Source organism: Triturus cristatus, chromosome 5_1, assembly GCF_964204655.1.
Source record: "Triturus cristatus chromosome 5_1, aTriCri1.1, whole genome shotgun sequence".
Classification (NCBI taxonomy): Eukaryota; Metazoa; Chordata; class Amphibia; order Caudata; family Salamandridae; genus Triturus; species Triturus cristatus.
The window spans coordinates 403,854,232-403,869,929 of NC_140587.1; the positions used below are offsets into that span (position 1 = coordinate 403,854,232).

The window sequence follows — 15,698 nt, forward strand, 5'->3', positions numbered from 1 at the left end:
ATATGTAATTATTGCATTTATATACTGCTTACTACCCCTGACGAGGCGTCTAAGCGCTTTTCCGTGAGTAGTGCGCTACCCCAGAACAAGGATTATTGGTGTTAGTATAGGGAAATATGAAATGAATTTGAGCGGTGGACATGTTAGTCTGTTGGGTTGAAAAGGATAGTGGAGGGATAGAGGAGGGAGGGGTTTGCATTTATATAGCGCTTCGTACTGCTGATGAGGCATCAAAGCGCTTTTTAAAACAGTAGCACGCTACTCCGGAACCCAAACCGGATTAGTTGTGAATAGGTATAGGGAAATATGAAATTAATTTGAGCTGTGGACATGTCAGTCTGTTAGTTCGATTGAAAAGGATAGTTGAGGGATAGAAGAGGGAAGGATCTGCAAAGAGTTTATTTGGAGTTAATAGCAGCAGGAGCAGGTTTGGGATGAGCTGTGGGGAGGGTCAGAGGGAAGGTTTTAGAAAGGCTTTTGTGGGAGATCTGACTAGTAAGAGGTTTGAGATGATGCAAGGAAGAGGTAAAGGAGGGGATACTCTTGAAATGGTTATTTTGGAGATCATAATAGTCATAGTGGAGGTAGAGGATGTATTGAGAGAGGTATAGGGTGAGAAATTGGGTAGGGCATTGGAAAGAGTAGAAGATTGAGGTTTGGGAGGAGTCCGAGTTGAGCTAGTAGATATATTGAGATGTATGCGATATAAGGTAATGCATTGGAGATGCTGAATTAGGAGTTGAGTGATAAACATAAAGATACATACATACATGGAAGGTATGTATGTATAAGTAAGGTAATAAATCTAGATTTATGTTGTATTAAAGTCAAACATTAGTGTTGCTGTACTTTAAGCTAATTTATCTGAGCATGTGTATGTGTATATATATGTGTATGTATGTGTATATATATATACACACACACACACACACACACACACACTTGCCTCTTTATGCAGTGACCTATATACATGTTGAAAATAGAAGTATATAACCATAATATATACATCTGTTAAGCAGAACTAATAAAAATCTATATTTTTATAAACAAGATTATTGCACACATTTATACAAAGGAATGCACCTATCTAGGTACACATATATAATCCAAATAACTACTTGTATACACTGGGATATGGTGTATATTTATGTCTGGGTATTGTGGTTATGTGGGGACGAGCCAACTCTTGAGTAGTCTTCCTAAGATAAGGCAGTTATCCATGGATCTTATGCTTGGGGTAGAGAGTTCCATAGTTTGGCTGTTTGAACAGAGAAGGGTGTGCCACCTATGATTTTTTTGTTGTTTGCTGCATTTTTGAGACAGGGTGCCAATCTAGACCAGAGGTTCCTTTGTTGGATGTACTTGATGATTTTATTCCTAATGAAGAGTGGCCCTGTTCTTGGTATTGCTTTATGGGTGATGCAAAGCCGCTTGAATGTGGATCTTCTGGCATCCGGTAACCAATGAAGGGCCTTCAAGGCACTGGAAATGTGGGCAAGTGGCTTTATACATGAGTAGTCTGGCAGCAAAGTTCTGAATCTGTTATAGTCTTTTCATAGTTATTACACATGATCTGTGGTTGAGGCTATTGATGTAATGGAGTTTTGACAGAGCAAGAGAAATAGTAACTTGGACCTTGTGTGGAAATCCCAGGTGGGGGTAAATGCGCCGCAGAGTTTTTATAGTAACGAAGCTGGATCTTGCTAGTTTGCCCACTTGGGCATTCATTGATAACTTGGAGTCCATGGTAGTTCCGAGGTTTCTTACTTCCTTAGATACTTAAGGCGATGTTCCCAGATCATGAGGGCCAGGAGGCGAGTGGGTAATAATTTTTCCAATCGTCACATGAGTATTTCCTTTTTGGAAGCATTCAATTTGAAATGGCTTGAAGTCATTCAATGATAAACGGCTCTGAGGCAACTGAAAATTTGCGAGTTTCCACTGTCGTTCGGGCTTCCCAGTATAAGGAGTATCTGAGGTAAAATTGATCGGTGCCAGTAATGACTTCATGTAGATGTTGAAAAACATGGGTGAGAAGATAGAGCCTTGACGGACCTCTGCTTTTGTGAAGTACAGTTTGGATGAGAAAGGGAGGGGGGTATGGGTGACATTACTTCTGTTTTGCAGGTGGGATGTGATCCATTCTAGAGAAGTCCCCTCTATGCCAGCTTCATAGTGTCTTTTTGTATTTAGAGTGTCATGTTCAACCATATCAAAGGTGGCAGACAGGTCGAAGCAAAGTAGTGCAACAACCCTGTTCTGGTCAACTGTGTTCTTAAGGTCATCCCAGATGGCAATGAGGGCAGATTCTGGGTCTCTTCCTGGACAGAATCCTCTTTGAAACTCTGAAAGTATGGAATTATCTACAATGAATTGTGACAAGCGGGGCAAATGCTGCTCTTTAAATCAGTTTGCCCAGGAAAGGTGTGTTTGTAATTGGTTTGTAGTTGTCTGGGTTAAGCGGGTCTAGGTTTGTTTTCTTTAGTAATGAGTGTTTGAATGCCTTTTTTTAAATTTTTTTTAGGTATTTTGACAATATTCCTGTAGTTAAGGAATTGTTGATGATTCTTCTCACTGATGTGGCACTGCAACTTTCTAATTTGCTATTAAATCTTTTAGCTCTGTATTTCTCCAATGTACTTGTGTTTTTTTGTGGTGTTCACAGTGGTATTAGGATGTCCAAAGCTTTCTGTTGTGTTTTATGTTGGAAAGCAAACGGATAGTGTTCTGACAACGTGATTGAGGTAATTGTTTGAAAGTTAACTATTTCTGGATTTGCAAAAATGACATCTAAGATGTGTCCAGCGATGTATGTTGGTTTGTAGACGTTCAGGGCGTCTAGGCTGTTGATTGTTTTTCGATGGGGCATATTTTGGTTATCAACGCACATCTTTAGGTAATCAAGAATGCATAGGTTGGAGTGTAGTGTTATCAAGTTTGAAGCTGTGTCTAGAAGTGTGCCTGGCAATGTTGCATTTATAGGTGGAGGTCTGTAAAGGAGAAGGAAGTTACAGGAGGAAGATGGTGTAGGGTTGCATCTTGGGAAGAGGGCTTCACAACCTTGTATGGAGATGTCCTCTTTAGTGATATTTGTTTGCTTGAACACAACAGCTAGGCCACCTCTTTTGCTTATGTGATTTTGTGTGATAGTTTGATAGCCTAGAGGAATAGCTTCATGTGACTCTGGAGCCATGCTATCTCCCAATCATGATTTAGTTGTGAAGAGTATGTCAGGTTGTGTATCACTGAAAAGGTCATAGATGTGATGCTTGTTTTTTTTATACTGATAAAGCACTTATTAGACCTTTTAGAGAATGTGTTTTGGTGATGGTGTGACTTTGTTTTGTAGAAGAGGGAGCAGTGTTTTGCTGACTTGTAGCGGGTGTGTCATAAGTGCTGGTATTAGCTGTATGAGGATAGCAATAGTGTAGTTTTGTATCGTATTCCTCGTCTAGCAGGCAAAGAAGGTATTTTGATGGGTTTGCTTATGTAGGTGGTGGAGATGGTGTTTGAGAGTGAGTTGGTGAGCTGTGTTTTTGTAAAGTAGCCTTGTGCAGTAGACATGGAGGTGCGGAGATGTGGAGAGTGGCATGATTATTTTGTTTGTCTGTTTAGGGTGGAAGGTGTATGAGTTTGGGATGAAGGTGCAGCATGTGGGTCATGTAGCAATGGATGAGAGGCAGAAAAAGATTCGCTGTGGTGTTGTGTAAGTTAGGTGTGGGGGCAGAGAGAAGGGCGGCCAGTAGAGTTGGTTTAGGGTGTATTTTGTTTGTGTAATTAGCTGGGTGGGATGGGTCTATGTTTCTGTTTTGTGACAACGAATTATGAGGTAATGTGCGTGTGATTTTGTTGTGCTGTTGTGTGTTTAGTTTTTGAGGAGTATTGAGAGGAACTGATAGTTTTCTGAGAGGTATTTGTATGTAAAGTATTGGTAGTGGAAGCTGCAAGGTGTAAAGGGGGTGGTGACGTGTTTTGGAAAAGAGTGTACGTGGCGTGTGAGAGGAGCTGCACAAGAGTTGGGAGTGTTTTTGAAAGATTTGTTTATTTATTTGAAGGTTTGTTTGGCAGAAGAAGTAATGTGTGTGGTAAAGTGGAGTGGTAGGGTTGTGCGGTCGTGTTTGTGTTTGTGTTTTTGGTAAAAAGGAGGGTGGTGATGGATGAAAAGATGGAATGTAAAGTATATGTTTGATGGTGACAGAATGGGGTCTGTTAGAAGTAGTTTGAGGATAGAGCTGGTGCTTTGTATGAACAGGGAATGTGTGCCTGGATAGGATATAGTTACGCATGGTGTTGATTTGGGTTGTGTTGGCGATGAGTGTCTTGATTAGTTGTATGGGATATAGTGGAGTTTTGTGAGTTAGGGTGCCATTGTGTGGTAGTTGGTGTAGAAGGGTGTATGGGTGTGCTTTGTGGGTGTGTAGTGGTTGTTGAGACGTTGTAATGTGTGTTGCGTTTGTTTGTAGTAAATGTGTAGAGTGTATTTGCCGTGAGTGTTTAAATAAGTTTGTGGCTATGGATGGGAAAAGTGGGTGATGATAAATGGAAAAAAGAGCAGCATCTCTGACCCTAGGCCCGACCAGGGCCAAACGGGCAACTGCCTTTGTCCTCTCCGCCTTGAGCCACGGCGCCCGGGCTGCGACGCATGGAACCCTGACCTTAAATAGCCCTAGTTGTCAGATTACCCTTTCAGCCAATGGGAACCCTAACCAATCACAACACAGCCCTACTTCTAGCAGCCAATCAAAAATGAAGCCCTATGTCCAGTAGAAACCCCTAGCAGCAGGAATCGATCAAAAACCCTGATTGGTGGCCTGTTCAATTGGGCTCTGCCCCCACTCCCAAACTTTCAGTAAAAAAACCTGGGTATAAAAATAGATCGGTTGCTGTCCATGAAGAACCATATCGCGGCCACGTCCACCTCATGCTATTACAGCCTCCGGCGTCTCCGGAAAATACTTCCATATATGCCTACCTGTCATCGTAGGACTTTAGTGCAGGCTTTGGTAACAAGCCGTTTGGATTACGGCAATGCACTGCTGGCGGAAGTAGGAGAGACCCACCTAGCTAAGTTGCAGGTGGTTCAGAACACTGCAGCGAGAATGACCTTTAATCAACCGGCAGGCTCCCCCTCGCTTCCATTGCTCAGAGAATTACACTGGCTATCGGCGAAAAAGAGATCCTTTTTTTAAGATTTGCTGTTTCACCTATAATGCTCTGAACAGAGGCCCCCTCTATTTACAAAAAAAACTCCTTATATTGTCCATCCAGGAGTCTTAGATCTAGCCTGCAGGGCCTTCTTCAGGTTCCACGTTTCCGTTATACCCGGACGGGTGGCAGAGCTTTCTCATATCTTGCTCCAAAATATTGGAATCGGCTTCCCCAGACTTTGCGATCAATTCCGAAGTACAAACTTTTTAGGAAACAGCTGAAAGCCTTCTTGTTTTGAACTCTCACTTTAGTTCACTCCACTGTTTTCTTATCCAGGATTTCAAGTCTACTAGTCAGTGCCGAGATGCCCCAGGGTGAGTTGAGCGCTTTATAAACCATTTAACATAAACCTATTCGCCAACCAGAACTCTAACCCTAAGCTGTACGTCCAATAGAATCATTAAAACCCAGGGACCAATCGGAACCCTAAACAGATCATCCAATCAGAACACTAAATCTAAGCACAATATGTGCATGTATATAGATGTGCATGTATGGATTTGTTAGTAAAAGCACAGCCCATATTATAACTGTATTCTTTATTTATTGTTTGGTGCTTCTATTTGCGTTGTCGATCAGTAATCCCTATCTGTACCTATGAATTAATGATATTTTTTATTTCACAGACAGTTTTAACAATATGATAACTTGTTTTATTGTAGGATGGACGGATCTGCCGAATAAGTTTTTCAGTGCAGCCTGACAGATTGGAATTGGGCAAAACAGATAATAATGATGGGTAAGATATGCACTGTATGTTGGTATTTCTTGGGGCTGACGATCATAGTGCCTGTAATGCTGTGTGATAAAATGATCCGAATTGGTGAGCTTTTAAGACTTGTAAGAATGTGGATCTATCCAGAATTGTAGTGGTAAATAGTTTTATAGGCAGATTACCTAATTCAAGAAACATTTGTTGGCTATGCTAATTTATTTGAAATCTACTAGAAATGGGCAACCTTCAATCTACATCAGTGGTCTGGTGCATAGTGTCTTAAAGATTTTGCCTTTGTTGTACCCAGGTGCCTTTTGGTTATGGGACACTTATGTAAAATTCAGAGGCATTTAAACTTAAGACAGAGCAACTGACCAGACAAGCCAAACGGCTGTTTCTCTGACATGGGCAAGCCAAAGACGTGTCTGATTAAAAGAATTTGGTACAAATCCTGATCTAAGATGAATCATGCACAAAACGATAATGGACAGAATGTTGAACATTGTCAAAAACTCGCCCCCAGTCATAGATCTGGGTTTAATCCATCGTTATTTTGCTCACCACGCCATTCCAGTTTAGACCCAGCTAGACCCAGTTTAGATTCAATATCTAAATCAAGATCAGATATTGAAGAATACTACAGGAGGAATGTCATTTATGCACACGGAAGGTGTATTCCCTGAGCAAAAATAGTATTGGTAAGACTGCCTTGAAAAAAGGTGGAGGTTCCACCAAATTGTTGGCTGAGAACACTGCAATTGTGTAACCAGAATGGATTTTTCGATGGATCTCATAGTGATCTATATGTTGTTAAGATCATGACTTTGTAAAATGTTGATTGTCAAATATTTGATGTCTGAAAATTTTTGATTAATGTATAGAAATAATGATGACCTATCATTCTACAATAACGTTTGCCATCAATGATAGAGTTTAAGGTTAAATATCTTGTCTTGTCCACTCGGTTTAGAAATTATGTGTGTGTGTGTGTGTATATATATATATATACATAGAGATACGTATAGATACAGATAGATATATTTTTGACAGAGGAGAACCTTCTGAGACTCCATACCCAAGCTCTGAAAATTTCAAACTGGAAGTATCACATTTGTAGATACTTAAAAATCTAATCTTTGGTGCATGATATAAACCAGGAAAGGGACCAGACCTCTTGCTGCTGAATTAAGCCTGTCAAGGAGTACATCCTGGTCCATGGTATCAAATGGTTCGCATGACTAATTGTTATCACTTTATTTAAACCAGGTCCTGTGGTCTGGTTGAAAGCCACGTTGTCTAGGTCTCCTTGAGTGTCAATTTGAACATGTAGTTGCTTGCTACCATTTAGTCCAATATTTTGAGTTGCACCGGTAGCCATGCTAGACGCCTTCATTTTTAGTGCTCTGTGTCCAGGTTTCTTTGTCAGCAAAAGGCTGATAACTCTTATTATGCTTATGGCAATGTGCATTCTCTCAGTGAACTATAAATGATTACTGGTTTTTATTTTGTTTTATTTCCTTCCAAAGTAGGCTTCTCAATTAGTTTTTAAGTTTGGTTCCTGGGAGAACAGAATTAATAGAGGATTTCGTGCCTGCTTTTGCTTGGGAAATTATCTGGGGTACTTTCCGTTTAATAAATGGGACTAGAATTCTACCCATTCTTTGTGTCAATTCTGTTATATTACTTGCCTCAGCGTACAACTGGAGGCCTACAGGAAGCGTAGATAAAAAAAAATAACTCCTCCCAAACTTTCCTCTGCACTATACACACACACTCTCACTCTCACACACTCACTCTCACACACTCACTCTCACACACTCACACTCACCCTCACACTCACCCTCACACTCACCCTCGACACTCGACACTCGACACTCGACACTCGACACTCGACACTCGACACTCGACACTCGACACTCGACACTCGACACTCGACACTCGACACTCGACACTCATCCAACAATTTCAGACATTGGATACTCTGTCATCTCGGTCTTAAGGCAGAATGGGCTTATGTGTTGGTTGTTTGCAACCCCAAGCACAGTACCTTCAAATATTTAGGTCAAGTCAGTACTGTGCTTTCAGTAGACAAAAAGGCTATATATGGGGACCATTCCTCATGTAAGGCCTACCTCCGCTTTGTGCTCTAGAAACATTATCATTTTTTCTGTAGCCATATTCGATACACCCATTTTTATGTTCCGTGGCTTTATTGGTTTCCCAGTTGGAGAGTATTGGTTCGAGGCATGTGGGCTGCTGAATTCATATCTGTGCATAGATCGCCGCCTAGTGTTGGGTCCGGATGTTTGCACGTTGTTGTCCTGGAAGAGTCTTCGAAGTATCCTGGGATAGGTGACTCCTCCCCTGGACTACAGTGCGCATGGGCATCCTCTCCATCCTCAGATTGTTTTTTTCCGCCCTTGGGTTCGGATGTGCTTATCTTGCCTCAAGTTAGGAAAAACTTTTTACAGGCCAAAAGGCCTTTAGTTCGCGTCGGTACTGTTCCCGATCGGTATCGATAGTATCTTTGTTAGTTTACTAACTTCCAGTACCAACTTTTTCGCATCTTACCCGACCATTGACCCGTCATCGACGATGGAATCGAGGACACCATTCAAACGGTGTCCTGTATGCAATGCGAAATATCCCCATGTCGACGTCCACCCGGTGTGCAACAAATGCCTTTCACCGGATCACGACGAGTCTACATGTATGGCCTGTGCCCGATTCCGATCCAAGAAGACTCTCCGGAATCGACGAGCAGCGAGACTCGAAGCGCAGCAAGCGGCACCGGCCCCGACCAACATCTTCAGCGCCGAGGACGAAGATGTCGAAGACGTGGAGAACCTACCCTCCAGCCCCGCTTCCGAACACGACTCCGGATCGGAGGACGTCGAAGAACGACTCTTTCACAGAGATGAAGCCGACTCCGAGGTAGGAGACTACAATGAGGCCTTAGGGGCCGAAGAGAGTAGCTCCAGTGACGAGCAAGGCCTACCCGTACAGACTGAGGATATCCCAGTGCGCCAGTCTATGGCTCCGGTCGAGGGATCGCCTTCGGGCCTTACCCAAGACCTATCCCGCAGTTCTTCGGCCCCGCCCTCTGGCCCGGCCTCGGACATTCAGCGGCAGCCATTACTACCCAAAACGGCTGGTTTCCCTTCTTCGAAACCGAAACCGAAAGCTGTATTGGTTAACCAGAAACCGAAACCAAAAGTGACGCTGGTCGGATCGAGGCCCACCACACCTTCCACGCCAGCAAAACCCGTCGGCACCGACCGCACCAAACGAGACTTCGGTGCCGAACTTGCAGCAGCCGACGTCGGCGCCGACACACGGAAAAAGACCTTCGGTGCCACCAAACCTACTCGGCTCCCGGCACCGAAACAATCGGCTCCGACCGCAAAGGTCAAACTGCCTGCTGCGTCTCACACCGCTTCGACAGCACCACCTAAGGCACACTCATCAACGACGTCGACTGCCACTACCGCTCCTCAACTCGATGACCCACTGGTGCCGAAGAAGTCCACGCCCGCCTCTACAGAACCGGTCGGCGCAAAAGAATCGATGGCGCTCCAGGTGCGGCCCGTTGCTGCGCAACGCATCAAACACAAAGCAGTCCTCCAGGACACGTCAGGCTCCGAGCTGATAAAAGCTCCAACAGCCTCTTCGGCACCAGCCAACATCACTTTTGGCCTGCCGCCATCCACGGCCCCAAAACTGTTCCAAATCAGAACACTGGTCACCCACACCACGATCACGCCTGCCGAACGCTCTCCTGCGGAGACGTCTCCATCACACATCATCGACGCCGACACCGGCAGGATGATGCTCCACAAGAGGAGAATAACTTCCGAGCCAGCTTTGGACTCCTACCGGATCCCGCTTAAGAAAAAGCTGCCAGTGGCTTCGGAACCAGTTCTTTACGAACCTCTCCATTCCTCTTACCAAGATCCACAGTCCTTCTCTCCCACACACTCCGAAACAGACGTTTTGGAGGACTACATGGGTGACCACGTCCCCTACCCCGGAGAGATGGACCCTGAAGGCCAACAGGACCCTGACCAAGCTTGGGATGACCCTGTAGACTCGGGTGCACCTATGGATACACAGGACCCGCAACTCTATGGAGCAAAAACGTCTCCCACAGAGGACACTGCCGCATTCAACGCCCTCATTGAACGTGCTGCGGCCAATCATGGTGTGCAACTCCACTCTGACACCGTCGAGGACGACTTTCTCATGGATACTTTCGCATCCTCAGAAAGAAATATAAAAACTCTACCCATGTTGAAGGGTGTCCTCAAACCAGCAACGGACATCTTCAAGGAACCCACCAGGGCAAGAGTAATAAACCCCAGGATCGACAAGAAATACAGATCGGCGCCTGGGGACCCTACCTACATTAGAGGCCAGTTACCTCTGGATTCCATAGTAGTTGCGAATGCTCGCAAACGGGCACACTCGCAAACAACAGGTGATGCTCCTCCCCCGGACAAAGAGTCCAAGGTGCTAGAGACCTCCGGCAAACGGGTTGCGGCCCAGGCAGCTAACATATGGCGCATTGCCAATACTCAGGCGCTCCTCGCTCGCTACGATCGAGCACACTACGACACATTAGAACAATTACTCCAACATCTCCCTGACCAATTCAAAGAGGGAGCAGAGATCCTCATCAGGGAGGGACAACTCCTCACAAACGCATCCATTAAGTGTGCACTGGATGCCGCGGATACAGCTGCCAGAGCCATAAACACTAGCGTCATGTTGCGACGACACGCCTGGTTACGAATCTCCGGATTCAAACCTGAGGTACAAAATAACATCCTCAACCAGCCTGTCAACCCCGACTACTTATTCGGGCCAGAGGTTGACACCACCCTAGAGAAAATAAAAAAGGACACAGACACTGCAAAGTCCATGGGGGCTCTCCAAACGCAATTCTTTCGGTGCGGCTCCTTTCGTCGCCCCGGAAATAGAGGAGCAGGTAGAGGACAGGGGTCACAGCAAACCTACAACAAGGGAAACACACAAAGCTCCTACGATAAAAACACCCAGGGTGGTTATCGTGGCTCAAGCACAAAAGGCAGAGGACGCGGATACGGCAACACCAGGTCCTCCCCCAAGAACAAACAGTGACGCCCTCTCCCTTCCTCCCGACCACATAACACCTGTCGGGGGAAGGCTACAAAGGTTCCTGTCCACGTGGAACTCCATCACCACGGACAGGTGGGTCAAAGATATTGTCAAACACGGTTACTGCCTAGAATTAACCTCGACTCCACCCACAATACCTCCAAAACACCGTCCTATGTCCTCCGAGCACTTAACGCTCTTACAGCAGGAAGTGCTAAGTATGCTACTAAAAGGCGCAATAGAGGTCGTACCCGTCCACGAGCAAGGTACGGGGGTGTACTCCCTGTACTTTTTAATACCGAAAAAGGACGGGTCACTCAGACCTATACTAGACCTGAGACCCCTGAACCGCTACATTCTCTCCGAGCATTTTCACATGCTCACTTTACAGCAAGTCCTCCCGCTGCTCAAGCAGGGAGACTTCCTGGCCACACTGGACCTCAAAGATGCGTATTTCCACATACCCATTCACCCCTCACACAAAAAATACCTCAGGTTCACTGTTCAGGGGCAGCACTACCAATTCAAAGTCCTTCCCTTCGGCGTGACAACAGCACCCAGAGTTTTCACAAAGTGCCTAGCTACTGTGGCTGCACATCTACGGAGGCAGCACATACACGTCTACCCTTACCTGGACGACTGGCTTGTTCAAGCAAAGTCAGCCCAGCAATGTGCCAGCCACATGTCCCGCACCATTCACCTCCTTCACAGTCTGGGGTTCTCACTAAATTACCCAAAATCCCATTTCCAACCCGCACACGTACAACAGTACCTAGGTGCGACTATAGACACTCTGGCGGCCACAGCTCAGCCAAATTTAGTGAGAATCAACAGCATGCAAATGCTGATTTCCAAGTTCAAACCACAACACTCCCTTCCCGCGCGAGTGTTCATGCAGTTGATAGGCATGATGGCCTCCTGCATTTTCATAGTCCCACACGCGAGACTACATATGCGCCCGCTTCAGGAGTGCTTAGCACGTCAGTGGAATCAGGCTCAAGGGCAGTTGAAAGACCTAGTGTTGGTGAGCGGTCGGGCATACAACTCTCTGCATTGGTGGAATCCACAAAACCTTTGCAAGGGCCGACCGTTCCAAGAGCCTGTTCCACAAATAATACTGACAGCGGACGCGTCTCTCCAGGGATGGGGAGCTCATGTACTCAACTACACAGTGCAGGGACTATGGACAACACAACAAAAGAAGATGCACATCAACCTTCTGGAACTGATGGCAATCTTCCTGGCAATGAAAGCATTCAAGGTACACTTGTGCAACAAAGTCGTGTTGATCCGGACGGACAACATGACCGCCATGTACTACATACAGAAGCAGGGAGGAACACACTCTCCACAGTTCTCATCTGGCTCAGAGCATGTGGAAGTGGGCCATTCAGAGGAACATGTTCCTCATGGCGGAACACCTCCCCGGCAAGGACAACCAGATGGCGGATCTGCTCAGCAGACACAGCCACCAGATGCACGAGTGGGAGTTACACCCATCAGTACTCCAACCGTACTTCCAGCAATGGGGTCATCCAGAGATAGACCTATTCGCCACAAGCGAAAACGCAAAATGCCAAAGCTTTGCCGCCAGGTTCCCACATCCACAATCGCAGGGCAATGCGATATGGATGAACTGGTCCGGCAGATTTGCGTACGCTTTTCCCCCAGCGCCGTTGATACCGCTGGTGGCTCGCAAACTCAGACAACACTCCCTGACACTCGTCCTGGTTGCTCCAACGTGGGCACGCCAGCCATGGTACACCACTTTTCTCGAACTTTCCGTGGTGCCGCATCAAAGACTGCGGATCAAACCCACGCATTTGACGCAGAACCATGGAGAGATTCAGCACCCAGATCCGCAACAGCTGAACCTTGCAATCTGGCTCCTGAAGTCCTAGAGTTTGGCTACCTAAACCTGCCACCTGACTGTATGGACATCATTAAGGAAGCTAGAAGACCCACTACCAGAGCTTGCTATGCAGCCAAATGGAAAAGGTTTGTCATTTATTGCACTAATAATGACATTAACCCGCTAGACGCATCCATCCAAAACATAATTTGTTACCTCTTACACCTATACCGATGCAATCTGGCGTACACCTCTATACGTGTCCATTTGACCGCAATCAGCCTATCTCCAGAACAGGCAGCACCTCTCTTTATTCAAAGTGCCTGCCATCAAAGCATTCGTGGAAGGACTCAAACGAGTAATTCCTCCAAGCCACCCACCAGCTCCAATGTGGAACCTCAACTTGGTCCTCACACGCCTGATGGGTCCACCCTTTGAACCTCTACACTCATGCGAGATTCAATTCCTTACCTGGAAAGTAGCTTTCCTAGTAGCGATCACTTCTTTAAGAAGAGTTAGTGAACTCCAGGCACTAACCGTTCAAGAGCCATTTATACAGGTTCACGCCAACAGGGTCGTACTACATACCAACCCCAAATTCATGCCCAAAGTAATATCGCAGTTCCACATGAATCAAACTATTGAACTGCCTGTTTTCTTTCAAAACCCACAAACTGTCGCAGAAAGAGCACTCCATACACTAGATGTGAAGAGATCCCTCATGTACTATATCGACAGGACTAAGATCTTTAGGAAGACAAAACAACTTTTCGTTGCCTTTGCCCCACACCACAAAGGTAACGCTATCTCCAAAGCATGTATAGCCAGATGGATCGTTAAATGTATTCAAATTTGCTATCAAAAGGCTAAACGCACGTTAACGATTCCACCACGAGCCCACTCAACACGTAAGTTAGGGGCCTCCATGGCTTTCCTAGGAAACATCCCTTTGCATGATATATGTAGAGCAGCCACCTGGTCCACTACACACACATTTACCAAACACTATTGTGTAGATGTGCAATCAAAACAGCAGGCAGCTGTAGGACAGGCTGTTCTCAAAACTCTTTTTCAGACCGCTGCAGCTGGCACTGGTAGCCGCCGCTAATAGGAGGTACTGCTATGTATTCTATGCACAGATATGAATTCAGCAGCCCACATGCCTCGAACTGAATATGCTACTTACCAGTATGCATCTGTTCTTGGCATGTAGGGCTGCTGACATTCATATCGCCCTCCCTCCTCCCTGGCGCCTGTAACAGCTGCAGCTCTCAGAATTACTGTAAGCATGGTCATCACTTTCTGTATCTACTCCATCACTGCCACAATGGCGAAAAACAATCTGAGGATGGAGAGGATGCCCATGCGCACTGTAGTCCAGGGGAGGAGTCACCTATCCCAGGATACTTCGAAGACTCTTCCAGGACAACAACGTGCAAACATCCGGACCCAACACTAGGCGGCGATCTATGCACAGATATGAATGTCAGCAGCCCTACATGCCAAGAACAGATGCATACTGGTAAGTAGCATATTCATTTGATGCACTGAAAAGGGCTATCTTGTTTGCCTTTCATAGATCACAGTGCATATTTCTGTTTTTTGTGTGAGGCCAAACACAATATACACTGGAAACCCCGTGATCTGCACCCGCATCGCACATTGATATTGTCCATCACAGATTGGCAGTGTCGAGGTAGTTTAGGACAGTTCCAGAGGAGGTGAAGTAGTGCCCAGTGTTTCCACATTCTCTCCAGCATCTTTAAGAGTATCCATTAGTATGCCGGCTGTACTAAAGGTTACCAGTTCTTTAAATATATATTGAGTGTACTTTGACTCCACCCAGAAGATATCATCTCACATACGTTATTGGCCTCTTTAGTGCATCATTCCACCTCTTACGGAGTGCTTGCAATGCATTGCATGGGGGACTATTTTACGTCTCTAAATCACACATTAAATTTTTTTTTTTTTTACACTCTGCAAGAGATTCGTGTTGGTAGTCACTGAGGGGAGTTGATGTTATAGCATGAAGTGCAGATCTCTAGTTGCTGCCCATTGTAGCACGAAGAGTCTTGTTCACCGGAGCCTTGCGCCGGTGCGGGCTGCCAGATCTTGGCACAAAGTGACCTCTTCACTATTACGGAGAGCCCAAAACATCAGGACTTTTCCTGTTCGGATCTGAGGAATACACTGTAAGGCCAGCCAAGGGTCCACGGTGGCACTTCTTGGGGTTCAAGCTCTCACTCTTGCATAGGCCAGCAGGACTCTGGCAGTTCCAGTTGCAGGCCTGCTGGGCAGATGCAAGTAGGCCTTTGGAGCGTGTTATGTCACTTTAGCTCAGAACAGGGCATCAGTCTGTTGACCTGTGGAGTCACTCAGGCTTGAATGAAGGGAGCAGATCCAGTCTGCCTTCTCAGCAATCGGGCAGGCCTCAAGCAGCAGCAGAGCGTCCATCTTCTGTAGTATACACAGGTCACGGAGTGTACTGAAGAGTGGGTCTGAGGTTTCCTTTTTAGGTCTCGCCTGACCCAGCGCATGCGCTGGTCTAGCGAGACTTATTAAGAGGGCTCCAAAAAGTTCTACCAGGCCAGCCTGGAGCTACAGTGCATGTGCGCGGGCGCGCGCGCCGCGCTTTACCGCGATTACTTTCACGGCCACTTTGATGTTTGATCGCGATCACTTTCGAAGCCACTTGGCATAGCCAATAGTTCTCGCTTTTGGGACCTTTTAAGTATTTAGTTATGCAACTGTTGCATGGCTAAACACTTAAAAGGTCCCAAAGGC

The 15,698-nt window shown here is 45.9% G+C and overlaps 1 protein-coding gene across 15 annotated transcripts in view; it reads left to right on the forward strand.

The window, feature by feature from the left end:
- UBR5 (ubiquitin protein ligase E3 component n-recognin 5) overlaps positions 1-15,698 on the forward strand; it is a 2,036,132-nt gene that overhangs the window by 147,546 nt on the left and 1,872,888 nt on the right. For all 15 annotated transcript variants that reach the window (XM_085605144.1, XM_085605147.1, XM_085605145.1 and 12 more), the window contains exon 4: positions 5,871-5,947. In XM_085605144.1, the coding sequence (XP_085461270.1) occupies positions 5,871-5,947 (77 nt within the window). The remainder of the gene's footprint in view (positions 1-5,870; positions 5,948-15,698) is intronic.